This window comes from Nuphar pumila, chromosome 8 (genome assembly GCF_984573655.1).
Source record: "Nuphar pumila chromosome 8, dmNupPumi1.hap1.1, whole genome shotgun sequence".
In the NCBI taxonomy this organism is placed as follows: domain Eukaryota; kingdom Viridiplantae; phylum Streptophyta; class Magnoliopsida; order Nymphaeales; family Nymphaeaceae; genus Nuphar; species Nuphar pumila.
In genome coordinates, this window is record NC_143256.1 from 14,087,389 (window position 1) to 14,105,803 (window position 18,415).

The 18,415-nt window shown below is 39.1% G+C and overlaps 1 protein-coding gene across 1 annotated transcript in view; it reads right to left on the bottom strand.

Moving 5' to 3' along the window:
• LOC149829651 (actin-interacting protein 1-2-like) overlaps window positions 1-18,415 on the bottom strand; it is a 100,760-nt gene that overhangs the window by 63,953 nt on the left and 18,392 nt on the right. The window contains exon 5 of the mRNA XM_090015218.1: window positions 9,451-9,858. Coding sequence (XP_089871344.1) covers window positions 9,451-9,858 — 408 coding nt within the window. The remainder of the gene's footprint in view (window positions 1-9,450; window positions 9,859-18,415) is intronic.

The window sequence follows — 18,415 nt, forward strand, 5'->3', positions numbered from 1 at the left end:
GCCCAGCCGAATTCGGCTGGCCTGTCAGTCCTTGGCATCTCTTTCTGGCCCAACTATATATTGGTTGGGCATGGTATTTAAAAGCTAACGAATATATATATATATATATAAATATATAAATATAAATATATATATATATATATGAATGCAAGATTTATTTATTAGAAATTCTGGTTCTCTAAGAGCCCCAGCCAACCCACTATATATATATGAATGCAAGATTTCCAGATTTTGTTAAGAGCATGCATTTTGATTCTAATACATGTTATGACTAGATTTTTTCACATGTCTTGACTTGACATGACATGCTTGAGCAATTTATTATTTCAAAGCTGTTCCAAGGACATGTGCACTCATAAAAAGAATGTGTTTGGTTATGTGATCTAGTTTCCATATTTCGCTAAGGTGGTTGGTTTATCTTTATGCATACTAATAATGGAACTTTCCACATGCCTACTTGACACACCCTGTTTGTTTTAGTTTTTAATTGCAAATTTGGCTATCATATGCATACACATACTTCGAATATGGAATGTTTAATGTATGTGCTTATGTGGGAGTGTGTGCTCATGCTTGCGTGATAAATGAAAGCATGTAAATAACATAGTGGGGTAAACTCATGCATATGAATATTTCTGTTTCATACACTTGGTTAAATTGGCATATATGGATGAACATTGGAAAGCATGTTGACACCATTTTATATATGGCATGTTATAATTTTTGCATATGATGCATAGATGGTCAAAATAGATTATCATAGTAGGTCTGGTGAGCCTTGAGCTTGGATTGCTCATTCTTAACTTGTTTTTAATGCATTGCAAAAGGCACATTGATATTGTTTCACTGTATTGCATTGTTCTAGATTTTTCTGTGGGCTGTAGTCCCATGATGGGTCTCGCATGGGGATATGCGAGCTTGTGTATTAATTTTTGCATGTTGAATTATAAATTAATGAATTGTCCATTAATAACAAGATAAAGAAAAAGAACAATGTAATATAGGTTCTGATATATCTCATCATTAGAATGAGACTCTTAGAGTTTCAGTTTTGGGGAACCATGAGGATATAAAAACTCTGTGTGCATTGTTACTACCCCTGAACCCGATATTGAGGTTCTTTCTCCTAGCCACGGTTTTAGGAAAAGTCCACCACTTTACCTGGGGGTGGTGTGTAGACACAACTATTGTTTTGGTATACCAAGAAAGTGACACTTGTGGATGTGGAGGTCCCTAGTGTCCCGACATTAGATGTTGAGGTCTAATATTCCGAAGGTTAATTCGGTCGAGGGATAAGTCTGGAACCCAGTAATAAATTATAATTTATGTGCTAAGTTAGCCTGAGAACCCTACTTGACTTTGAGAATTCTTACCCGTTTGATATATCCGCGGGCAACTGTAATAAAAAGAGAAACTTAAATGTGTGCATCCTAATAGGGACATGCATATAATAAGAGGACTTGATAAAGATAATAATTTATTTATGCATGTTTACTGACATCATGCATTTTTCTATTATGCATTAGATCATGCATATTTACTTACTTTTCCTTATGATGCATAGTTGATATTATGATATTGCATCTTGTTGCATGCTGAATATCTTTATTGCTTAAATAAAATTTATGAAAATTATTCTAGTAATGTCCCTCTAAATTATTGCATGGATCTTATCTGTATTTACTTATGCTTATTTGTTTTATTTGAGAGATTCATACACAGAATTCTTAGGATTTTGACACCCTACTTTTGATATTTTTGCAGCCTTGGATGCCCAGTGAGGCGACTTGCTCATGAGAGGAGCTTCGAGAGGACTACACGACTGTTTGATAGACTCTCTTGGACAACATGACTCTTTTCTTTGCATTTAATTTTTATGCACTCTGATATCTTGCATTTGTCACTTGACTCTATTATTCTGAATTAATAAAGTTGGGCTGCTATAGTTTGGATGACGGGTGTAAGATCCCTTTTGGTTTGTCAAGTTTCCTACTTGTGTTGGAACTGTAAAGGTCCCGGGTCTCTGGGAAGATTTATGCAATGGTTTAAAAAAAAAATTCTGCTCTTTTTCTTGGGTATGAGTTGTGATTGTTATAGAAATCGTGTCTAAAGAAAATTCTTAATTTTGGTAATCTTCCAGTCATTATCTCCAGTGATAATAATTGCGTCAACATAGATTAGAATAAGAATGAAGCGGTTGGATATTCACCGCTTAAATAAAGTGTAGTCAACTCGAGATTGAATGAATTGAGCATCCTTAAGAGTAGAAGTGAGTTTCATGAACCAGTTTCTCAAGGATTGCTTCATTCCATAAATAGATTTATGAAGTTGACATACTTTATTCATCCTTTTAACTCGAAAACCAGGAGGAAGCCGCATGTAAATCACCGTGTAAGAATGCCTTGCTTACATCAAGCTGACAGAGGAACCAACCCATCATAGTTGCTAAAGAAAGTAAGTACCGAACAATGGCTAGTTTTGCTACTGGTGCAAATGTGTCATGATAGTCAAACCCTTCAATTTGTGTGTACCCTTTTGCCACAAATCATGCCTTATAGTGCTCAATGGATCCATATGCTCGGTATTTAACCTTATACACCCAACGACAACCAAAAGGGTGTTTATCAGAAGGTAATGTAACTATAGACCAAGTGCGATTATCTTCCAAAGCACAAATTTCACTTGACATTGCCTCACACCAATGCAGATATTTCACTGCCTCGTCAAAATGTCTAGGCTCATCATCAAAAATAAGAAATAAGCGGAAAGCAACATGGGATGGAGAGTATGAATAAAAATGTTGAAAATCTCCAATGGCGTAACGACACTTGGAAGAAGCGAGTTTTGGAGCCGACGATAGACTATGTGATTCAGGTGAGAGCCGAACAAACATAATCCTTAAGGTAAGATGGTGTGGATCTAGGTCATTGGGAATGACACATTTGTGTAACGGGTTGAATTGTGGTGGAATTGGGTGGTGAATTGGATGGATCCGGTTCATTGGATGGTGGTGTATTGGGTGTTGAATTGGGAAGTGAATCATAAGGAAGAGTTGGTGGATCCAGATCATTATTAGTGTCAAGTAATGGGAGAGGCATGACAATGGATATGTCATCTTTTTCAACGTGACCTTGGAAAGGAAGAACTTTTTCATAAAATATTACGTCGTGACTAGTAAATAATTTTTTTGTCTCAAGATAAAAAAGTTGATATCCTTTTTGGTCAAATGAATAACCAATAAATAAGCAACACTTGGTTCAAGAGGAGAATTTATTTTGATATACATTGAGGTTTTTAGCAAAACATAGGCAACCAAACACCCATAAATGATGACACTGAGGTTTATTTCCAAAAAGTAATTCATAAGGTGTTTTATTGTTTGAAATCTTAGAGGGAAGGCGATTGATCAAGTAAGTGGAGGTGAGAATGCACTCTCCCCAGAAGGATAGCGGAAAATGAGATCGAAAGCATAAAGCCCTAGCCACTTCTAAGAGGCGTTGGTGCTTATGTTCAACACGCCCTTTTTGTTGGGGAGTTTCGACACACGATTTTTGATGATCGATGCCATTTTGATGAAGAAAACTTTGAAAACAATGAGAAGTAAATTCAGTACCATGGTCACTACGTATGCGTTTAACTGAAGATTGAAAAAGATTGCAAACTAAGGCACAAAAGCGTTGAATGCAATATAATGTTTCAGATTTGTATCTCATTAAAAAGACCCAAGTGCAACAAGAAAATTCATCGACAATGGTAAGAAAAAAATGAGCACCCGAATGAGATGGTGTGGTATAAGGGCCCTAAATATCACAATGGATAAGATCAAAGGGCTGAGCATGTTGACTTAAACTAGTTGGAAATGGAAGTTGCATTTGCTTAGCGTGGTGACATACATCACAAACATGGTTATAATTGAAAGCAAAATCTAAAACAAATTTATTTAATAAAGAACTTCGGTCACGTAAGGGATGACCCAATCGCATATGCCAAAGAATGCCTTTATTTGATGTTAAAATTTTCAAAGCATGATGAGTGTTGGGAAGGATGAGATGATAAAGGCCATCGCATAGTCTACCTGCTCCAATCATCGTCCTCTTCAAAGGGTGCTGAAAGAGACAAAAAGAAAAAAAAATAGTAATGCAAGAAACAAAAGATGCTAACTTAAGGACAGATAAAAGATTATATTCAAAATTAGGGACATATAAAACATCAAAAAGATTAAGAGAAGAATAAAGGTTAACATTTCTCATATGAGTAACAAGGATTCTTTCACTATTAGGGAGACTAATAGGACGTGGTTTAGGCAAAATAATAACATTGGAAAGAAGGTGAATATGGGGTGTGATGTAATGGGAAGCCCCTGTGCCAATGAATCAGGAAAAATGTGAATGAAATGATGAATTACCTGCAAAATTGGCGGAGGCGGGTTTGGCATCAACATTAAGCCAAGAAGCAAGTTGTCCGAGTTGGTCTTCCGTAAGCTATGAAAGAATAAATGTAGATCTAGATTCGGGCACATTAGGAGTGGGCATAGGCTCCTGTTGAGAGGCTGCGTTGGCCGATCCATGATTTGAACATTTCATGTTAGAGTTGGCCTTTATGTGATGTGGCTGATAGCCATGAAGCGAATAGCAACGACTTTTGACGTGCCCTAATAGCTCCCAGTAATCACACTTTGGATGGGGCTTATTATTCTTGGTGGAAAAGCGGTTGGCAGACAGACAAGACTGATGAAACTTAGCTAAAAGTGTTAAATTATCAATAGCGCCACCACTAAGAGGCATGAGGAGTCGTTGTCTTTCTTCTTGAAGGATCATGGACTAAACTTTGTTGCTATTTGGAAGGGGTTTGATAGTCAAAATGTGACTTTGAATCACGACAAATGTTTTATTCAGCCCCATGAGGAATTGGTATACTTTTTCTCGCTCAAGACAAGTATTGAAGTCTTTGAATGCACCATATGTGCATGCGGGAAGAGAAGAATATGAACCAAGTTCATCCCAAAGTGTTTTGAGTGTGGTGAAATAAGTGGCAAGTGAATTTTTCTCCTGGCGGTGGTTGGAGATAAGCTTCTTCAATTGGTAAATTCGAGTGGCATTTCCTTGAGAAAATCGTTCTTCTAAGTCAACCCAAACATCCCAAGTTGTGTCCGCATAAATGACACTATTGAAGATGTCTTTAGAAAGGGCATTGAGAGATTGAAAATCGGTTGGCACTTCTAAATCAACACCAAGATTGAAAATCGGTTGATGAACTTGCTGGCTTTGGGAGAGAACCATCGCCGAACACAAATTTGTGTTTGGCATTCAAGGCCATCCGCATATCACGTTGCCAGGTTGAGTAATTATCATCCATAAGCATAAAGGTAACAAGCATGGTTCCAGGGTTGTCAACGTGATGCAACAAGTATGGTGACAAAGCATCAACTCGTGTTTCAGAGGATGAATCTTGATGAGCACCAGAAATAGGATGGGTTGTTTGAGCATGATCGGCCATAGTAGAAGATGAAAAAGAAGCCGAGATCGTCCTTCCGGCTCTGATATAATGTAAAGCAAGAGATAGCTCAGAAAAATTGTGATTGCATTCAATAAGGAATTTGTAGTATTTAAGAATGTTATAAGAAAAAATGAAAGGAAAAATTACAGGATATTGACAACAACAAATAAAACAAAATACAACAAGAAATCTATGTAAAACAGAAAGTAGAATGAGACACTCCATGAGATGCAGGATTGAGCAGAAATTGATCCTGTAATAAAGATAGAAACTGATCCTGTGATATAATCAGCATAGGTAGGGCCAATAAGGTGGTTATGCTTGCCTCCCTTCTAGCAAAACCACAGGAATGGGCAGGAAGATGGGGGTGTAGCGACTGTGGTTGTCTGGTAGAACTAGGCAGAAGACAGTGAGATGGTGGCGACAGTCATGTGCAGGGAACATAGGAGGGAAGAAGAAAGTGGACAGTGGCTTTGGTGGTGATGCCGACTGCTGCTCACGAGCAGGTCGTCGACCTCACCTATGCAGGTGAGTCCGCTGGAGGCTGCATAGGGGGTGTCGTCGGGTGGTGTACTCGGCTGGGCTGAGTTGGGTTCCAACAATGGCGTCGGCTTGAGTGGTGATGCCCCTCACCACCACTAGAAATGGTAAGGAGAGGGAGAGAGGGGGTGGTCGACACCCACCCTCTCACTTTAGAGAGAGAGTGAGAGAGAAAGAAAGTGTGTGTCTCGAGAATGCTCATTCACAAAAAAGGAATAAGAAGGGAATGAGAAAAAAGAGGGCTATGGGGTGCCTATTTATAGGGGAGGGTGTTGTGTGTTCTCTCCTGAAGACGCAGGGTTTGCTACAGTGCGTGTTTAGGGGTCCAAATGAGCACCACATATATAAACACATGGGGCTCATATCCCCATGTGTGTCTGGCATCACTTTGCATCAGAGTTCAGTGCGATTGCAAAGACTTAAGTATCCTTTCCTGCCATTCTTGCAATGAAATGACGGTTCAAGAAAAGGACAAAAATGTCCTCATCCAGAAAAAGGGAGTTCTAATCTTAACTCTTAAAAAAGTCCAAACGTTCCATTTTCGCCCTAAGCAGTAAAATCCTATGCTGCAGCGGATCACCCTTTGATGACGCACCATCTGTTGTAACAGGAGCTCCCTTTGATGACACATCCTTTACTGTTGTCTGCTGTCATCGAAGCATCCTTTGGCACCGTCTGCTACCGTTGAAGCATCTTTTGCCATCGTCTCGAGTCCAGGTACCGGCCTTGGTTTTTAGCTTGTGTTACAATACATTGCCACATTCTCGTTTGTGCCTTGTGTTATAAAACATTCCCGGGTTCGTTCCTACCTCGTGGAGATAACTATAAATTGATCGACTGGTTCGATCATTGGTGGGCGTCATAGGGGCATTTGTCGACCATCTCTTTTTACAGTCTTCTCTTCTTCTTCATTTTCGTTATATAGTATGAAAAAAAGCAATGACGCACAGGAAAGATGCTTGTTTGCCTTTATTATGTAAACACCACCACATGTTTTCCATGGAGATGTTTGTTTCACCTCCCTTAGTAAAAGTTATCTTTCCTACGAAAGAGTGTCTCTTTCATCCCCCCCCCCGAAAAGAAAGCAATATCCATGCTTGAACAAAGAAGAGAGTGCGAATAGGCCAAGGGATTAAGCATTCTATTATTTCATCACAATTCCAGCAATGAACATTGCATACACAAATATGATCATGGAAAATATTTAGGTGTATGCATGGCTGATCAGACCGACAAAAGGAATAGGAAAAAAAAAACACCCAATATAACCCAAAAAAGGCGAAAAACTCACATCAGCAAAATCATATCAAAACACGAGCCATTCTGCTATGTTCTTCTAGTCTTCAATCAAAGACAAACTGGAAAGGGTTTTCCTACAAACAAAACAGAGAATTCTTTTGACGAAGACTGCACAGAGCAAGAAATGTAAGGCCACACAACTTGCTTCCAAAGCCAAATCAACCATCAATTGCAGTTACGATCCCGTTACTGCTGCACTAATCTCCACACACGAATGCATGCATCTTCACCAGAGCTTACAACAGTGCAATCATCATTGAAAACTAATCCATAAACACCTCCCAAGTGAGCACCCTTTATGGTTATACGACTTGAAGCTGGCTTATCAACTTCATATATAATTATGCTTGTGTCTAGAGATCCCGTAGCAACTATTGTGCTATCAGGAGACCAAGCCACACAATTTATACGAGCAGTATGGTACAACATGTTCTTAAGCTTAACCTGCAGAAGATAGTCAACTGGTTAGTGAGACAAATGTTCAGGAAGTTAAAAATCAAACCTTGGTAATTAACATTACATTTCTAAAAAGGATTAATGCGGAAGGGAAAGGAAGAAAGAGAGATGGACTATGCAAATGGGAACCAAAAAGTTAGAAGTATGAACAACTTAAATATAGTGACAAAATCTATCAAAAATAAAGAAAAAAAAAACATGGATGAAGCATGACAGCCTTCCACTACTTTAATGTGTGTAAAAAGAATTTAGGAAACAAAAAGAAAATTAAAAAACCATATAGGATTTACATTGTGCCTGATAAATTGAACCATGGCATTTTGCTATGTCACATGGGTGCGGGTGCGGGTGCGACACGGGTGCGGCGCAATTTCAAAAATTTTGGACACGGGGACTCGGCTATATATATATATAATTCTAGTAAACAATTAAAATTAAGTAGCCAAAACTATGACCTTAATTTTTTCGAAAGTTTCAATTTGGCATTCCCATTTCTTTATGGTAGTTCTTAAGCTAGCTTTTCTAATACTTGTGAAACTAGTATTTTTTTAAACTGGAAAAGCATTTATTTAGCTATCTCAAATGGTTGGGTTACCTTTTATCGTGTTTTATACATATTTTTACATAAGTTGTGACTTGTGAAACAGTCACACAGACTGTGCACACAGTCTGTGCAATGCAGTCTGTGACTGTGCAGACTGTGCAAAGTCACACAGACTGTGCACAGTCACACAGACTGTGTGCAATGACTGTGCAGTTGCAGTTGCACAGTCTGTGACTGTGCAACTGCATTGCACAGTCTGGTTATATATTAAAAAAAAAGATATATAAAAATTGTTTTTTTTTTGTTTTTTGTCTTAAAAATGGACATTTTTGGACTCGGTCAAAGTTGACCGAGTCCAAAATGTGGACGGACGCGGCCTGGACTCGTTGACCGAGTCCGACTCGGCGTTGACCGAGTCCGGGCCGAGTCCGAAGCCGCACCCGTGTCCGCACCCGTGTCGGGGCGTGTCGACTCGGGTGCGGCACCTCCCTAGCCGAGTCCGTGTGACATAGGCATTTTGTAGTCTAGGAAAACAAGGGTAATTATAATACCGCACACAAGGCCATAAATGTTTAAGAATTTTCAAGGTTTTTGGATCTAGAATGCCATTGACATACAATAGAATGAATGTCTACTACATTTTTCATAACAGGAATATTGCGCCGAATCAATTCATTCTAGGTCTTGATTGCTTTGTCACCTTCTCATGAAAATCCAGAACATGCAATTAATAGCAAAGTACACCATTATTATCAAAACTGGTATTTGTCTTATGCACCACAATTTGCTTTGTAATCCCATTGTTGCTTAAAGCTAAACTTATGGTCCCCAATAGTAATATTCCTGCTTATTGCTGATCTCCAATCTTTACTGGGCTCCTCCTTTTCCCAGTTCCTTCAACTTGCTTCATGTCAAATTTTTTGTGTTCTGTAATTTCAGACAGCTTGTAACATGCCCATTCTATCCCTGACAATGCTCATCTTTCTGTTTAATTAACTCTTAAGGACAAGATGTAAGGATACGTGGCATTTCTTCAATATATATATATATATATATATATATATATATATATATATATATAGAGAGAGAGAGAGAGAGAGAGAGAGAGATGGTACCTCTCGAGTGACATGGTCCCATACAACAGCTTCTCGATTGAGATCACCAGAAATAAACATAGAGGCATCTGGGGAGAAACGAATGACGTTAATAGCACCACGATGCTTCTCAAGGACTGACTCTTCAGTGAGAGTGTCCCCATTGACAGAATAAACGTGGAGTTTCCCATCTTGGCCACCAACAATGGCCTCACTTCCATCAGGTGAAATTGCAGATGCCGTCACAGCAAACCCAAGATTCAGAGTTGACAACACTTTGGATCCACGAAGCATGATTACTCCTGAATCAGTTGAAAGCAATGCCAGCTCGGGCTTATCAAGTGCAATATTTAAGTCCTTTGGTTGTGCACCAATATCAATTTGTTCTTCATCACCACACTGATCAGCATGCAGCGGAATTCTCCTTACCTGTAAAATTTTGGAAAAAGGATCATCTCTTGTAGCAAAAGCAAGTTAAACATATTGTACATAGCTACAGTTGTTGTACAGTCAGCAAAATATAAGCCCCACAGCAGGATATCATCAATTGGAATTTGGCAGGTAGATTAAGAAATTGTTCCTTATTAAAGGAATATGCTATTCATCAGACTTGGTGAGCAATACTACCGTGTATTGAACTTTTATAATTGGCTGGAAAGCTTTCCAGACAAGAATATATGGACTATCCCTGATATTTACTATCCGAACATCAAAGAAGAGGACCAAATATTTGGAGAACACCTGATAAAATCATCAAATTGGACTAGGACAATATAACTTAAAAACGAGGAGAAAATCTCCAACCGAATAGCCTTTGGAAATCTTTCACATGTTATTGCCATTAGACATACTAGCGAGCACAGACATGCTCCCAGTCTATGTCACAGGGACTCACCAAAGAGGCCTCTGCACCCACGTCGACGCGACGCGGGTGTGGCACCCAATTCGGTCAACCCGCACCCAAGGTTATCATTGTCCAAAATGGACTTGGTTAACTTTGTCTATTAAAAAAAGGGACAGGGTTCGATAATGGGTAAGGGTACCTCGAGCACCCCCCTCCCCCCCCCCCAATTAAAAAAATAAGGGGGTACCTCGAGAAGGGGTAAAGAGGGATGGGGCTTGAGAATGGGGTACCACGAGAAAGGGTAAAGGGGTGGTGTTAAAATATATATATATATATATATATATATACCCTCCCGCACCCCCACACCCAAGTTCTTTTAAAGTGCCGCATCGCCGCCCCCGCATCTGCACCCGTACCTATGTGACATAGCTCCCAGTTTATCCAATACATATATGCACATGTATGAATACAAATTGTAGTTAGTTGCCTGTTTATAGAGAGCGTGAGAGAGGTTGACTATACCATGCACGTGCGAAAATCAAATTCCACTTGTACAACTTACATAATGAATAACAAATAGTGTCAACTGTCACATACAAATCAATTCCTTATGTTGTGAACATTGGATCAAGAGAATTTCTGCTCATGACATTTTATATGTCAAAATTACAACTGGCACGGTAACAATGTCAGAACAAAACAATATCCATAGTGCTATGATTAGGCCAATGAAGCACTGCTCGTCATATTATATCATTACATGGCAAGGTGTACCTTTCAAAAGGTATATGTGTAATTAGGTTAACCTAAAGTTAGACATAACATACAAGAGAGTTGACTGCGACATCACCCACCATATGAGGCACTTTACAGCCCTGTGGTACCTCCTGTTATCTCTTCTCTATTCTTCGTATTCACCACATGAACATAAAGTTGAATTACTTGCTTAAAAGATGTAGTACTGCTCATTTCAAGCATGGGCGTGAACAAATCTCAATTCATTTTTTATTTCTTCTCAAGGAGTATTGAAAATGATATTACTTGCATATTTTGGTCAAACTATTTCAATGGAATATTATATAGAATTTCAAAGGCTATTTAAGTTTCTAATTCAAGAATTTGACATCAAGAAATTGGTCTCATTTACGTACCTCTTAGAGATTGAAGTTACAAGAACAACAAAGAGTATATTTATCTTTTAGAGAGAATATGTTGGAAGATACTGTTATTAGTCAGTTTGGAGCCTTGTGAATTAACTAACATATCTGTTATCCGATTAGCCTGATTAATCAATTCATGCACAATGAAATGATACTGAGATGGGCCATGAATATTCAAAAAATTGAAGGCTACTCATCAAAAAGGAATCTTCTATGCTAATTCCTTTGAAGTACAAAATAGATGACCTGCATGTATGTGCATAAAAGAACCGCCTCTGGTTTTATTTTCTTTGAGAGTGAATTCCGTACCATTGAATAGAAAAGAGACAAATGATCATAAGCTTAAATGTTGAAGCCAAATTATAAAGCCATGTCTTTTGGGCCATTTGAAAAGAATTCATGTAAAAGCAATATTACAAAAGGCAGAGATTCAGGTGAAACTTCTAGGAAGCTTTATGGTGATAAATAATATCTATGAAAAGAAGCAACCATATATTGGTGACTTGCCACTTTAATAAGAAATAGTTGCATTCAAGATGTTTAGCACTTCAAATTTTCTGAACAGAATTGCAAATTCTCCAAGAGAGTTCAAGGCTTGACTTCATAAATCAATTCGATAGATATCTTTGCAACACCTCAAGATGGAGCATTGTTGCCTATCTCAATTAGGGGTGGCAATCGGGTCGGGTTGGCAGGTCGACCCGGCGGGTTGGCTGGTCAGCATACCTCAACCCGACCCGTTTATTAAACGGGTCGGCTGTGGCAAACACGAACCCGACCCGTTTATTAAACGGGTAACCCGACACGACCCGCCAACCCGTTTATAAACGGGTTGGGTCGGGTAAACGGATTGGCAGGTTAGCAGGTTGACTCGCCCGCCTAACCCGTTTATTAAACGGGTCAGCTAGGTTGGCATACCCCTAACACGAACCCGACCCGTTTAATAAACGGGTTAGGCGTGAAAAGATACTGTCATTTAGTATAAAGTCTGGATCTCAGGATCCAGACCCAATTCCTTTCATTTTAAACACATGCTCATTAATGTTTCATTAATGACATGCTATAATTTTATCATAACATGTAATGGGTATTTTCGTACCCTAGCTATTGTATCTGTGTGTATTTAATCAGAGAAGCAAAAATGAATACCCTGATTAGGGATTTTTGCTGCAGCCTCGTTCTCTCTCCCCATGTTGTGTTGTTGCTTGTAGATGAAGAAAGAAACCCATGCTTTCTATCATGGTATCAGAGCAGCAGGTTCAATATTGAAGATCGGTTCCTTCTATGACTGATTTGTCTCCTTCTAAGGTACCTGTTTTCTCATTTTTCCTATCGATTTCTCTTGTATTTAAATCTGCAGTCCGGACTGAAATCTCTTCTTCGTACTCACCTCTTTCCTTTTGCTCTTTTGAAATACATCATTAATCTGCTTATTGTCTTCTTCAAGTACCTCCTTTTGATTCCCCTTTTTTATTTAAGCCAACGTGTTTCTCTTATTTCCAAAATCCAAAACTGAAATTTGGTCATGTTGGCATATTTCCTCCTTCTTTCATTCCCTGTTGTTCTTCTGTCATATCTACTACTTCTTTCACATTGCTGCACGTGATCTTACCCATCCATAAGCAAAATAATCAAGCAAGATCAATTTTTTTGATCTATGTGTGATTACAAGAGTTGAAAAGGATCACTCCAAACTCATTTGCATATTGACGTCAGATCAGATTGTGATCTGCACGCCCAGATCTATCTTGATTAAAATAATTTCATCTTCGAATTCATTTTCATCTCTGTTTTGCCTGTTTTCTCATTATTCTAAAAGAAAAACACATTATTTTCAAAATAACGTACCTATTACTGATTGAATTTTATTCAGAACAGATTCTTTACTGTGCAGTCCTGTTTTTCTGCCTCGTGTTCATCAGTTAAAAAAAAAAAACTAGTCTGGTCTTTAGACTTCTCTGATATTAAAATTTATGTTCTGAATTATACTAGAATTCAATTGTGGTTGGGTCTTTGTCGTAAGGCCATTTCTTATTTTTTATTCCTTCTCTTGGTTGGATCTTATTCCTTCTTGTTTTTGGCTTCAAAAGAATATGGACTCATTCCCTCATTCTCAGTCTGGTCTTACGTCAAACTTTCTCAGCCAACTCGTGTCTGAGAAACTGAAAAATTCCAATTTCCTAACTTGGAAGCAACAAATCATACCATTCATAAGAAGTCAGGACCTTTCTGGACATCTGGATGGTTCTGTTCTTGTTCCTCCAGAATTCATACCACAAGAAGAAAAGAATGGCGAGAAAGATCTTTCTATTACCTATGTTAGAAATCCTGAGTATGTATCCTGGATGAAGTGAGATCAGGCGTTGGTTGCCTATATCACTTCTACATTGTCACAAGAAGTGCTTGTGGCAATTCCAGATGACTGCTCTGTTAAAATGTAAAACTGTGCAAATGTTTCATATTTACTGACAAAAATGATAAACTTTCTCCTCGTGTGATTCCCTGTGCCTTTTTAGGATATGCTGAAAACCAGAAAGGTTATAGATGTTTTGACTTCAAAAATAATAAACTATATGTGTCTAGAAATGTTTCCTTTCTTGAAAAGGAGAGCTTCTTTGATTTTAGAAAATTAAAAGACGTCACTGAGTACTCCTTTTTGCTAGATCTAATATCAACATCTGATGAATATGACCTTGATTGTAACTTTGATGATGATCAAAGAATTATTGATCTTAATGTTGAAAATGAAGAAGTTCATAGAGATACTAGTATTCAATATTCCAGGCGACAAGAGTCTAATCCTCCATGTGCACTTGAAAAATATTCTAACATTCCAACTAGACAATCATCCCGAATCTCGAGGCCTCCAGGAAAGTTTATATCAGTGGCGGAAACAGGGGTGGGGGCATGGGTGGGCGGCCGCCCACCCTAAAATTTGAAACCGAGTCGACTCATGACTCGGAAAACCGAGTCGAATCAGGACTCGTGAAACCGAGTCGACCGAGACCCGGGCTCTCGATGAGTCTAGAGCCTGCCAAAAGAGGCGAGGGGTAAAACCCTAGCCAGTTTTCTAAAGCTCTGCCCCTCCGTTCCAGCGTTCCCCTTCAGTCACAGGCAAGACGACAACCCCATTCGCCGGCAACCCTTGTGCTCTGCAGTGCCGCCGGCCTCCCTTCGGTGAACCCGCGGTGGCGGTGCCCCCCTCTGAGCTTCTCCCTCTCGGCTGCAATCTCCGGCGACGCGAGGCACCGGTGTCGCAGTCAGTCGGACCTTTGCCAATCTCCGGCAACCATCGCTAGCAGTTTGAAGAAGACCCTCTTATCTCCTAAATTTGAGGGTGGGTTTTGTTCATGTTCAGTGGCTCTGGTGATACAGTATCCAGTTATCCATTCTACATGAGCAATACAGGCCAATCCTTCAATTTGGTTCTTGATCCTTTCTTTTTGGGGCACAACTGAACGTGGGTCTAGTTTCTTTCCTCCTTTTTGGGCGCAACCTCATTGGAAGAGTCAATCTTGCTATCCTTTCTTGGTCATCGTGCGTGCATAGGACTCTCCTTTTGTGCCTGCTGCTAAAACAAGGTATGGATGTCTATCAATGTAACGAAGGCAACGGATAGCGTATCTTTATCTACCAGATAGTTGGTGAGTGAATTGCTTGTTCTCGATTGTCTAGGATTCTTGTAGTGAGTAACTGTGGCCATTGACAGATTTTAATAATTGGGCGTCTGTATTTTTTGTCTAACAGGCATTTTTGTACTCTTTTTGCTTGAATTCTGCATATGGTGCATGTTGGTCATCATCGGTGTCATAAAAAATGTATTCATTTTTTAGCTTAAAGCTTTTTCGGGGTTCTACGGCCAATCTTGGTGGTCAGAAGCGGAGCTGGGGGGGGGGCGGGGGCAGGAATGGGTTGTAGCCCAGTCCTGCCTCTTGAAACAGTTAAATTTTGTTTTTTTTAAAAGCCCAGTCCTAGCCCAGCTCAGCCCTGACTGCAGCAAATAGTTTGATTTGTCCATATAAAATAGATTTTTATTAATAATTGTAGCCATTTTTTATTTTATCTCAATTTTCTTTTTCGGGGGCGCTGCCCCCGAGCCCCCGACTATCACGCCATTTTTTTTTTTGCTACACCCCTGTTTGCCCATCCCCCACGTCAATCCTAGCTACGCCACTGGTTTGTATCATACGAGTCTTTCTCACCCACATATAGGGCAGTTATTGCATTAATTCACTCATATGAAGAACCATCCACATATTTTCAAGCAAAAAATGATATCAAATGGATAGAAGCCATGAAAGCTGAATTAGATGCACTTGAAAAGGCTTCTACATGGAATATTCAAGATCTTCCTTCAGGGAAGAAAACTATAGGATGTCGATGGGTTTATAAAATTAAAACCAAGAGTGATGGTACTCTTGAAAGATATAAAGCCCGTTTAGTAGCCAAAAGTTATGCCCAAGAATATGGGATTGATTATGAAGAAACCTTTGCTCCGATGGCTCGTATGACTACTGTCCGAACCTTAATTGCCTTAGCTTCTATAAAAAAATGGTCTATTTTTCAAATGGATGTCAAAAATGTTTTTTTAAATGGAAAGCTAGTTGAAGAAGTATACATGGAACCCCCTCCTGGTCTAAGTATTCCTAAGGGTAAAGTCCTTCGCTTAGAAAAAACTCTTTACGGACTTAAACAAGCACCAAAAGCTTGGTATGATAGGTTTAGTCGTGTTATGATTGATATTGGTTTTCAATTTTGTTTAACTGACACTGCTTTGTTTATTAAGAATTCTGATGCAGGGATCATTGTGCTTCTTCTCTATGTGGATGATATGATCATCACCGGAAGCGATAAACAGGGAGTTGAAACAATCAAAACACTTCTTAAATCTCATTTTGAAATGACTGATTTGGGCTTGTTGAGATACTTTTTAGGCATTGAAGTTGCTTATTCTCCTAGAGGATATTTATTATCTCAGACTAAATTTGCTTTTGATATTGTTTTCAGGTCTGGTATTACTGATGATAAGAAAGTTGACACTCCAGAAGTTGTTAATGTTAAAATGAAGATTGATGATGGAGAACTTCTTGCAGACCCTACTCCTTATAGACAGCTTGTCGGGGCACTTTCCTATCTATCCATTACCAGACCAGATATAGCACATGTTGTTCATACAGCAAGTCAATTTCAACATGCTCCTACTTCTGTTCATATGGGAGCAGTCATGCGTATTATCATATACATCAAGTCCTCTCTTTCACAAGGACTTTTCTTATCTTCCTCCTCTTCTCTTGATTTAATTGCATATACTGATGCTGATTGGGGAGGTGATCCCAATAACAGACACTCAACCACTGGCTTTTGTGTCTTTTTAGGGGAATCATTGATCTCGTGGAGGTGTAAAAAGCAGCAGAAGGTATCTCTCTCATCCACCGAAGCTGAATACAGAGCCATGGCAACCACGACCATGGAAGTAGTTTGGCTCCGACGATTGCTTGCTGACATGGGAGCTGAAGCAACAAAGGCTTCACAAATGTGTTGTGACAACAAAAGTGCGATCTACATTGCCAGTAACAGAACATTCCACGAACGCACCAAACACATCGAAATGGATTGTCACTACGTCAGAGAGGAATATCTACACGGGATAATTGATCTGCCATATGTCACTTCAGAATATCAGTTAGCAGACTTCTTTACAAAGCCTCTCGCTGCTCCCCGATTTCACTTTCTCTTAGACAAACTTTCGCTCATTGTACCGTAAGTTTGAGGGGGAGTGTTAAAATGTAAAACTGTACACATATGTATATATAATAATATTATATTATTATTATATATATATAAATACATTTTTCATTTCTTTCTTTTCTGTATTTTTTTTCCTTTATTTTTATTTTTTGTCTTTATGTCATCTAGTTCAGTTTGAACTAGAATGACTGTTGCTAGTCAAGTCCTGTCCAGACTTGACTAGCAATAGAGCTGTTGGACTGACACATTCCAACAGCTCTAAATAGAGTTGTTGGACTGTGTCCAACAGCTCTATTGAGTCCTCTTTCAGCTGTGTATATAAAGGGGTGCAGCCCCTCTTGTATTTCATTCCAATGCTTCTTAAGCAATTGGTTTTTCATATCAATAAATAATACATTTTTGTTTTTATTTTGTTTCCGGTTATACCCTTTTTAAGGGTTATGCTTTAGTGTCATTCTTGACACTTGCCCTTGTTAATCTAAGCTCGTGTTTCGAAGATCCCCATTTCATTTCATGCTCAACAATGCAATTATGGCATCGACTGGTTCAGACATATTCTCAAGTTTCTCAGGCCAGAGTATTATTTTTAAAGAAAGAGTTTCAAATGCTAAGAAAGGACTCCATGACTATTATGGAGTATTTGAACAAAATGAAGACTATTACAGATCAATTGGCCATTGTGGGATGCCCTGTTAGTGACAAAGATATGGTGCGACAAACTTTGAGTAGGCTGGGGTCGGACTATCATATGATGGTTACTTCCTTATTGTGTTTGCCAGATTTACCTACATTTGAAGATCTTCGTGTCAAGCTTTTACAGTATGAGATGACGTTGAAAGGATTTTCTGAAGATACTCATGCTCATGTTGGAGCACACAATGTTCTTGCCACAGGAGTTGCCTATGGGCGAGGACGTGGTAGGTATGATTTTCGAGACAAATGGGGTCAAGAAAGAAATGGACAAGGAAGTCGTGGAATACTACCTACACCCAATGTTCCTCCCAATGGGCAAAGGCAAAGGACAATACCTACCTGCTTTCTCTGCAAAAAGGGACACATAAAGGCAAATTGCTGGTTTAACCCGCAAAATAGAGGAAAGCAATTGGAGACAAGAAAGGGAACAGATACATTGAAAAATAGTGGAGAAGTCAAAGAGTTACTATTATTTGCCTTGGCTGAATTGAATATCAAACAGAATAATCAAGGTACTTGGTATGTTGATTCGGGTGCAGCC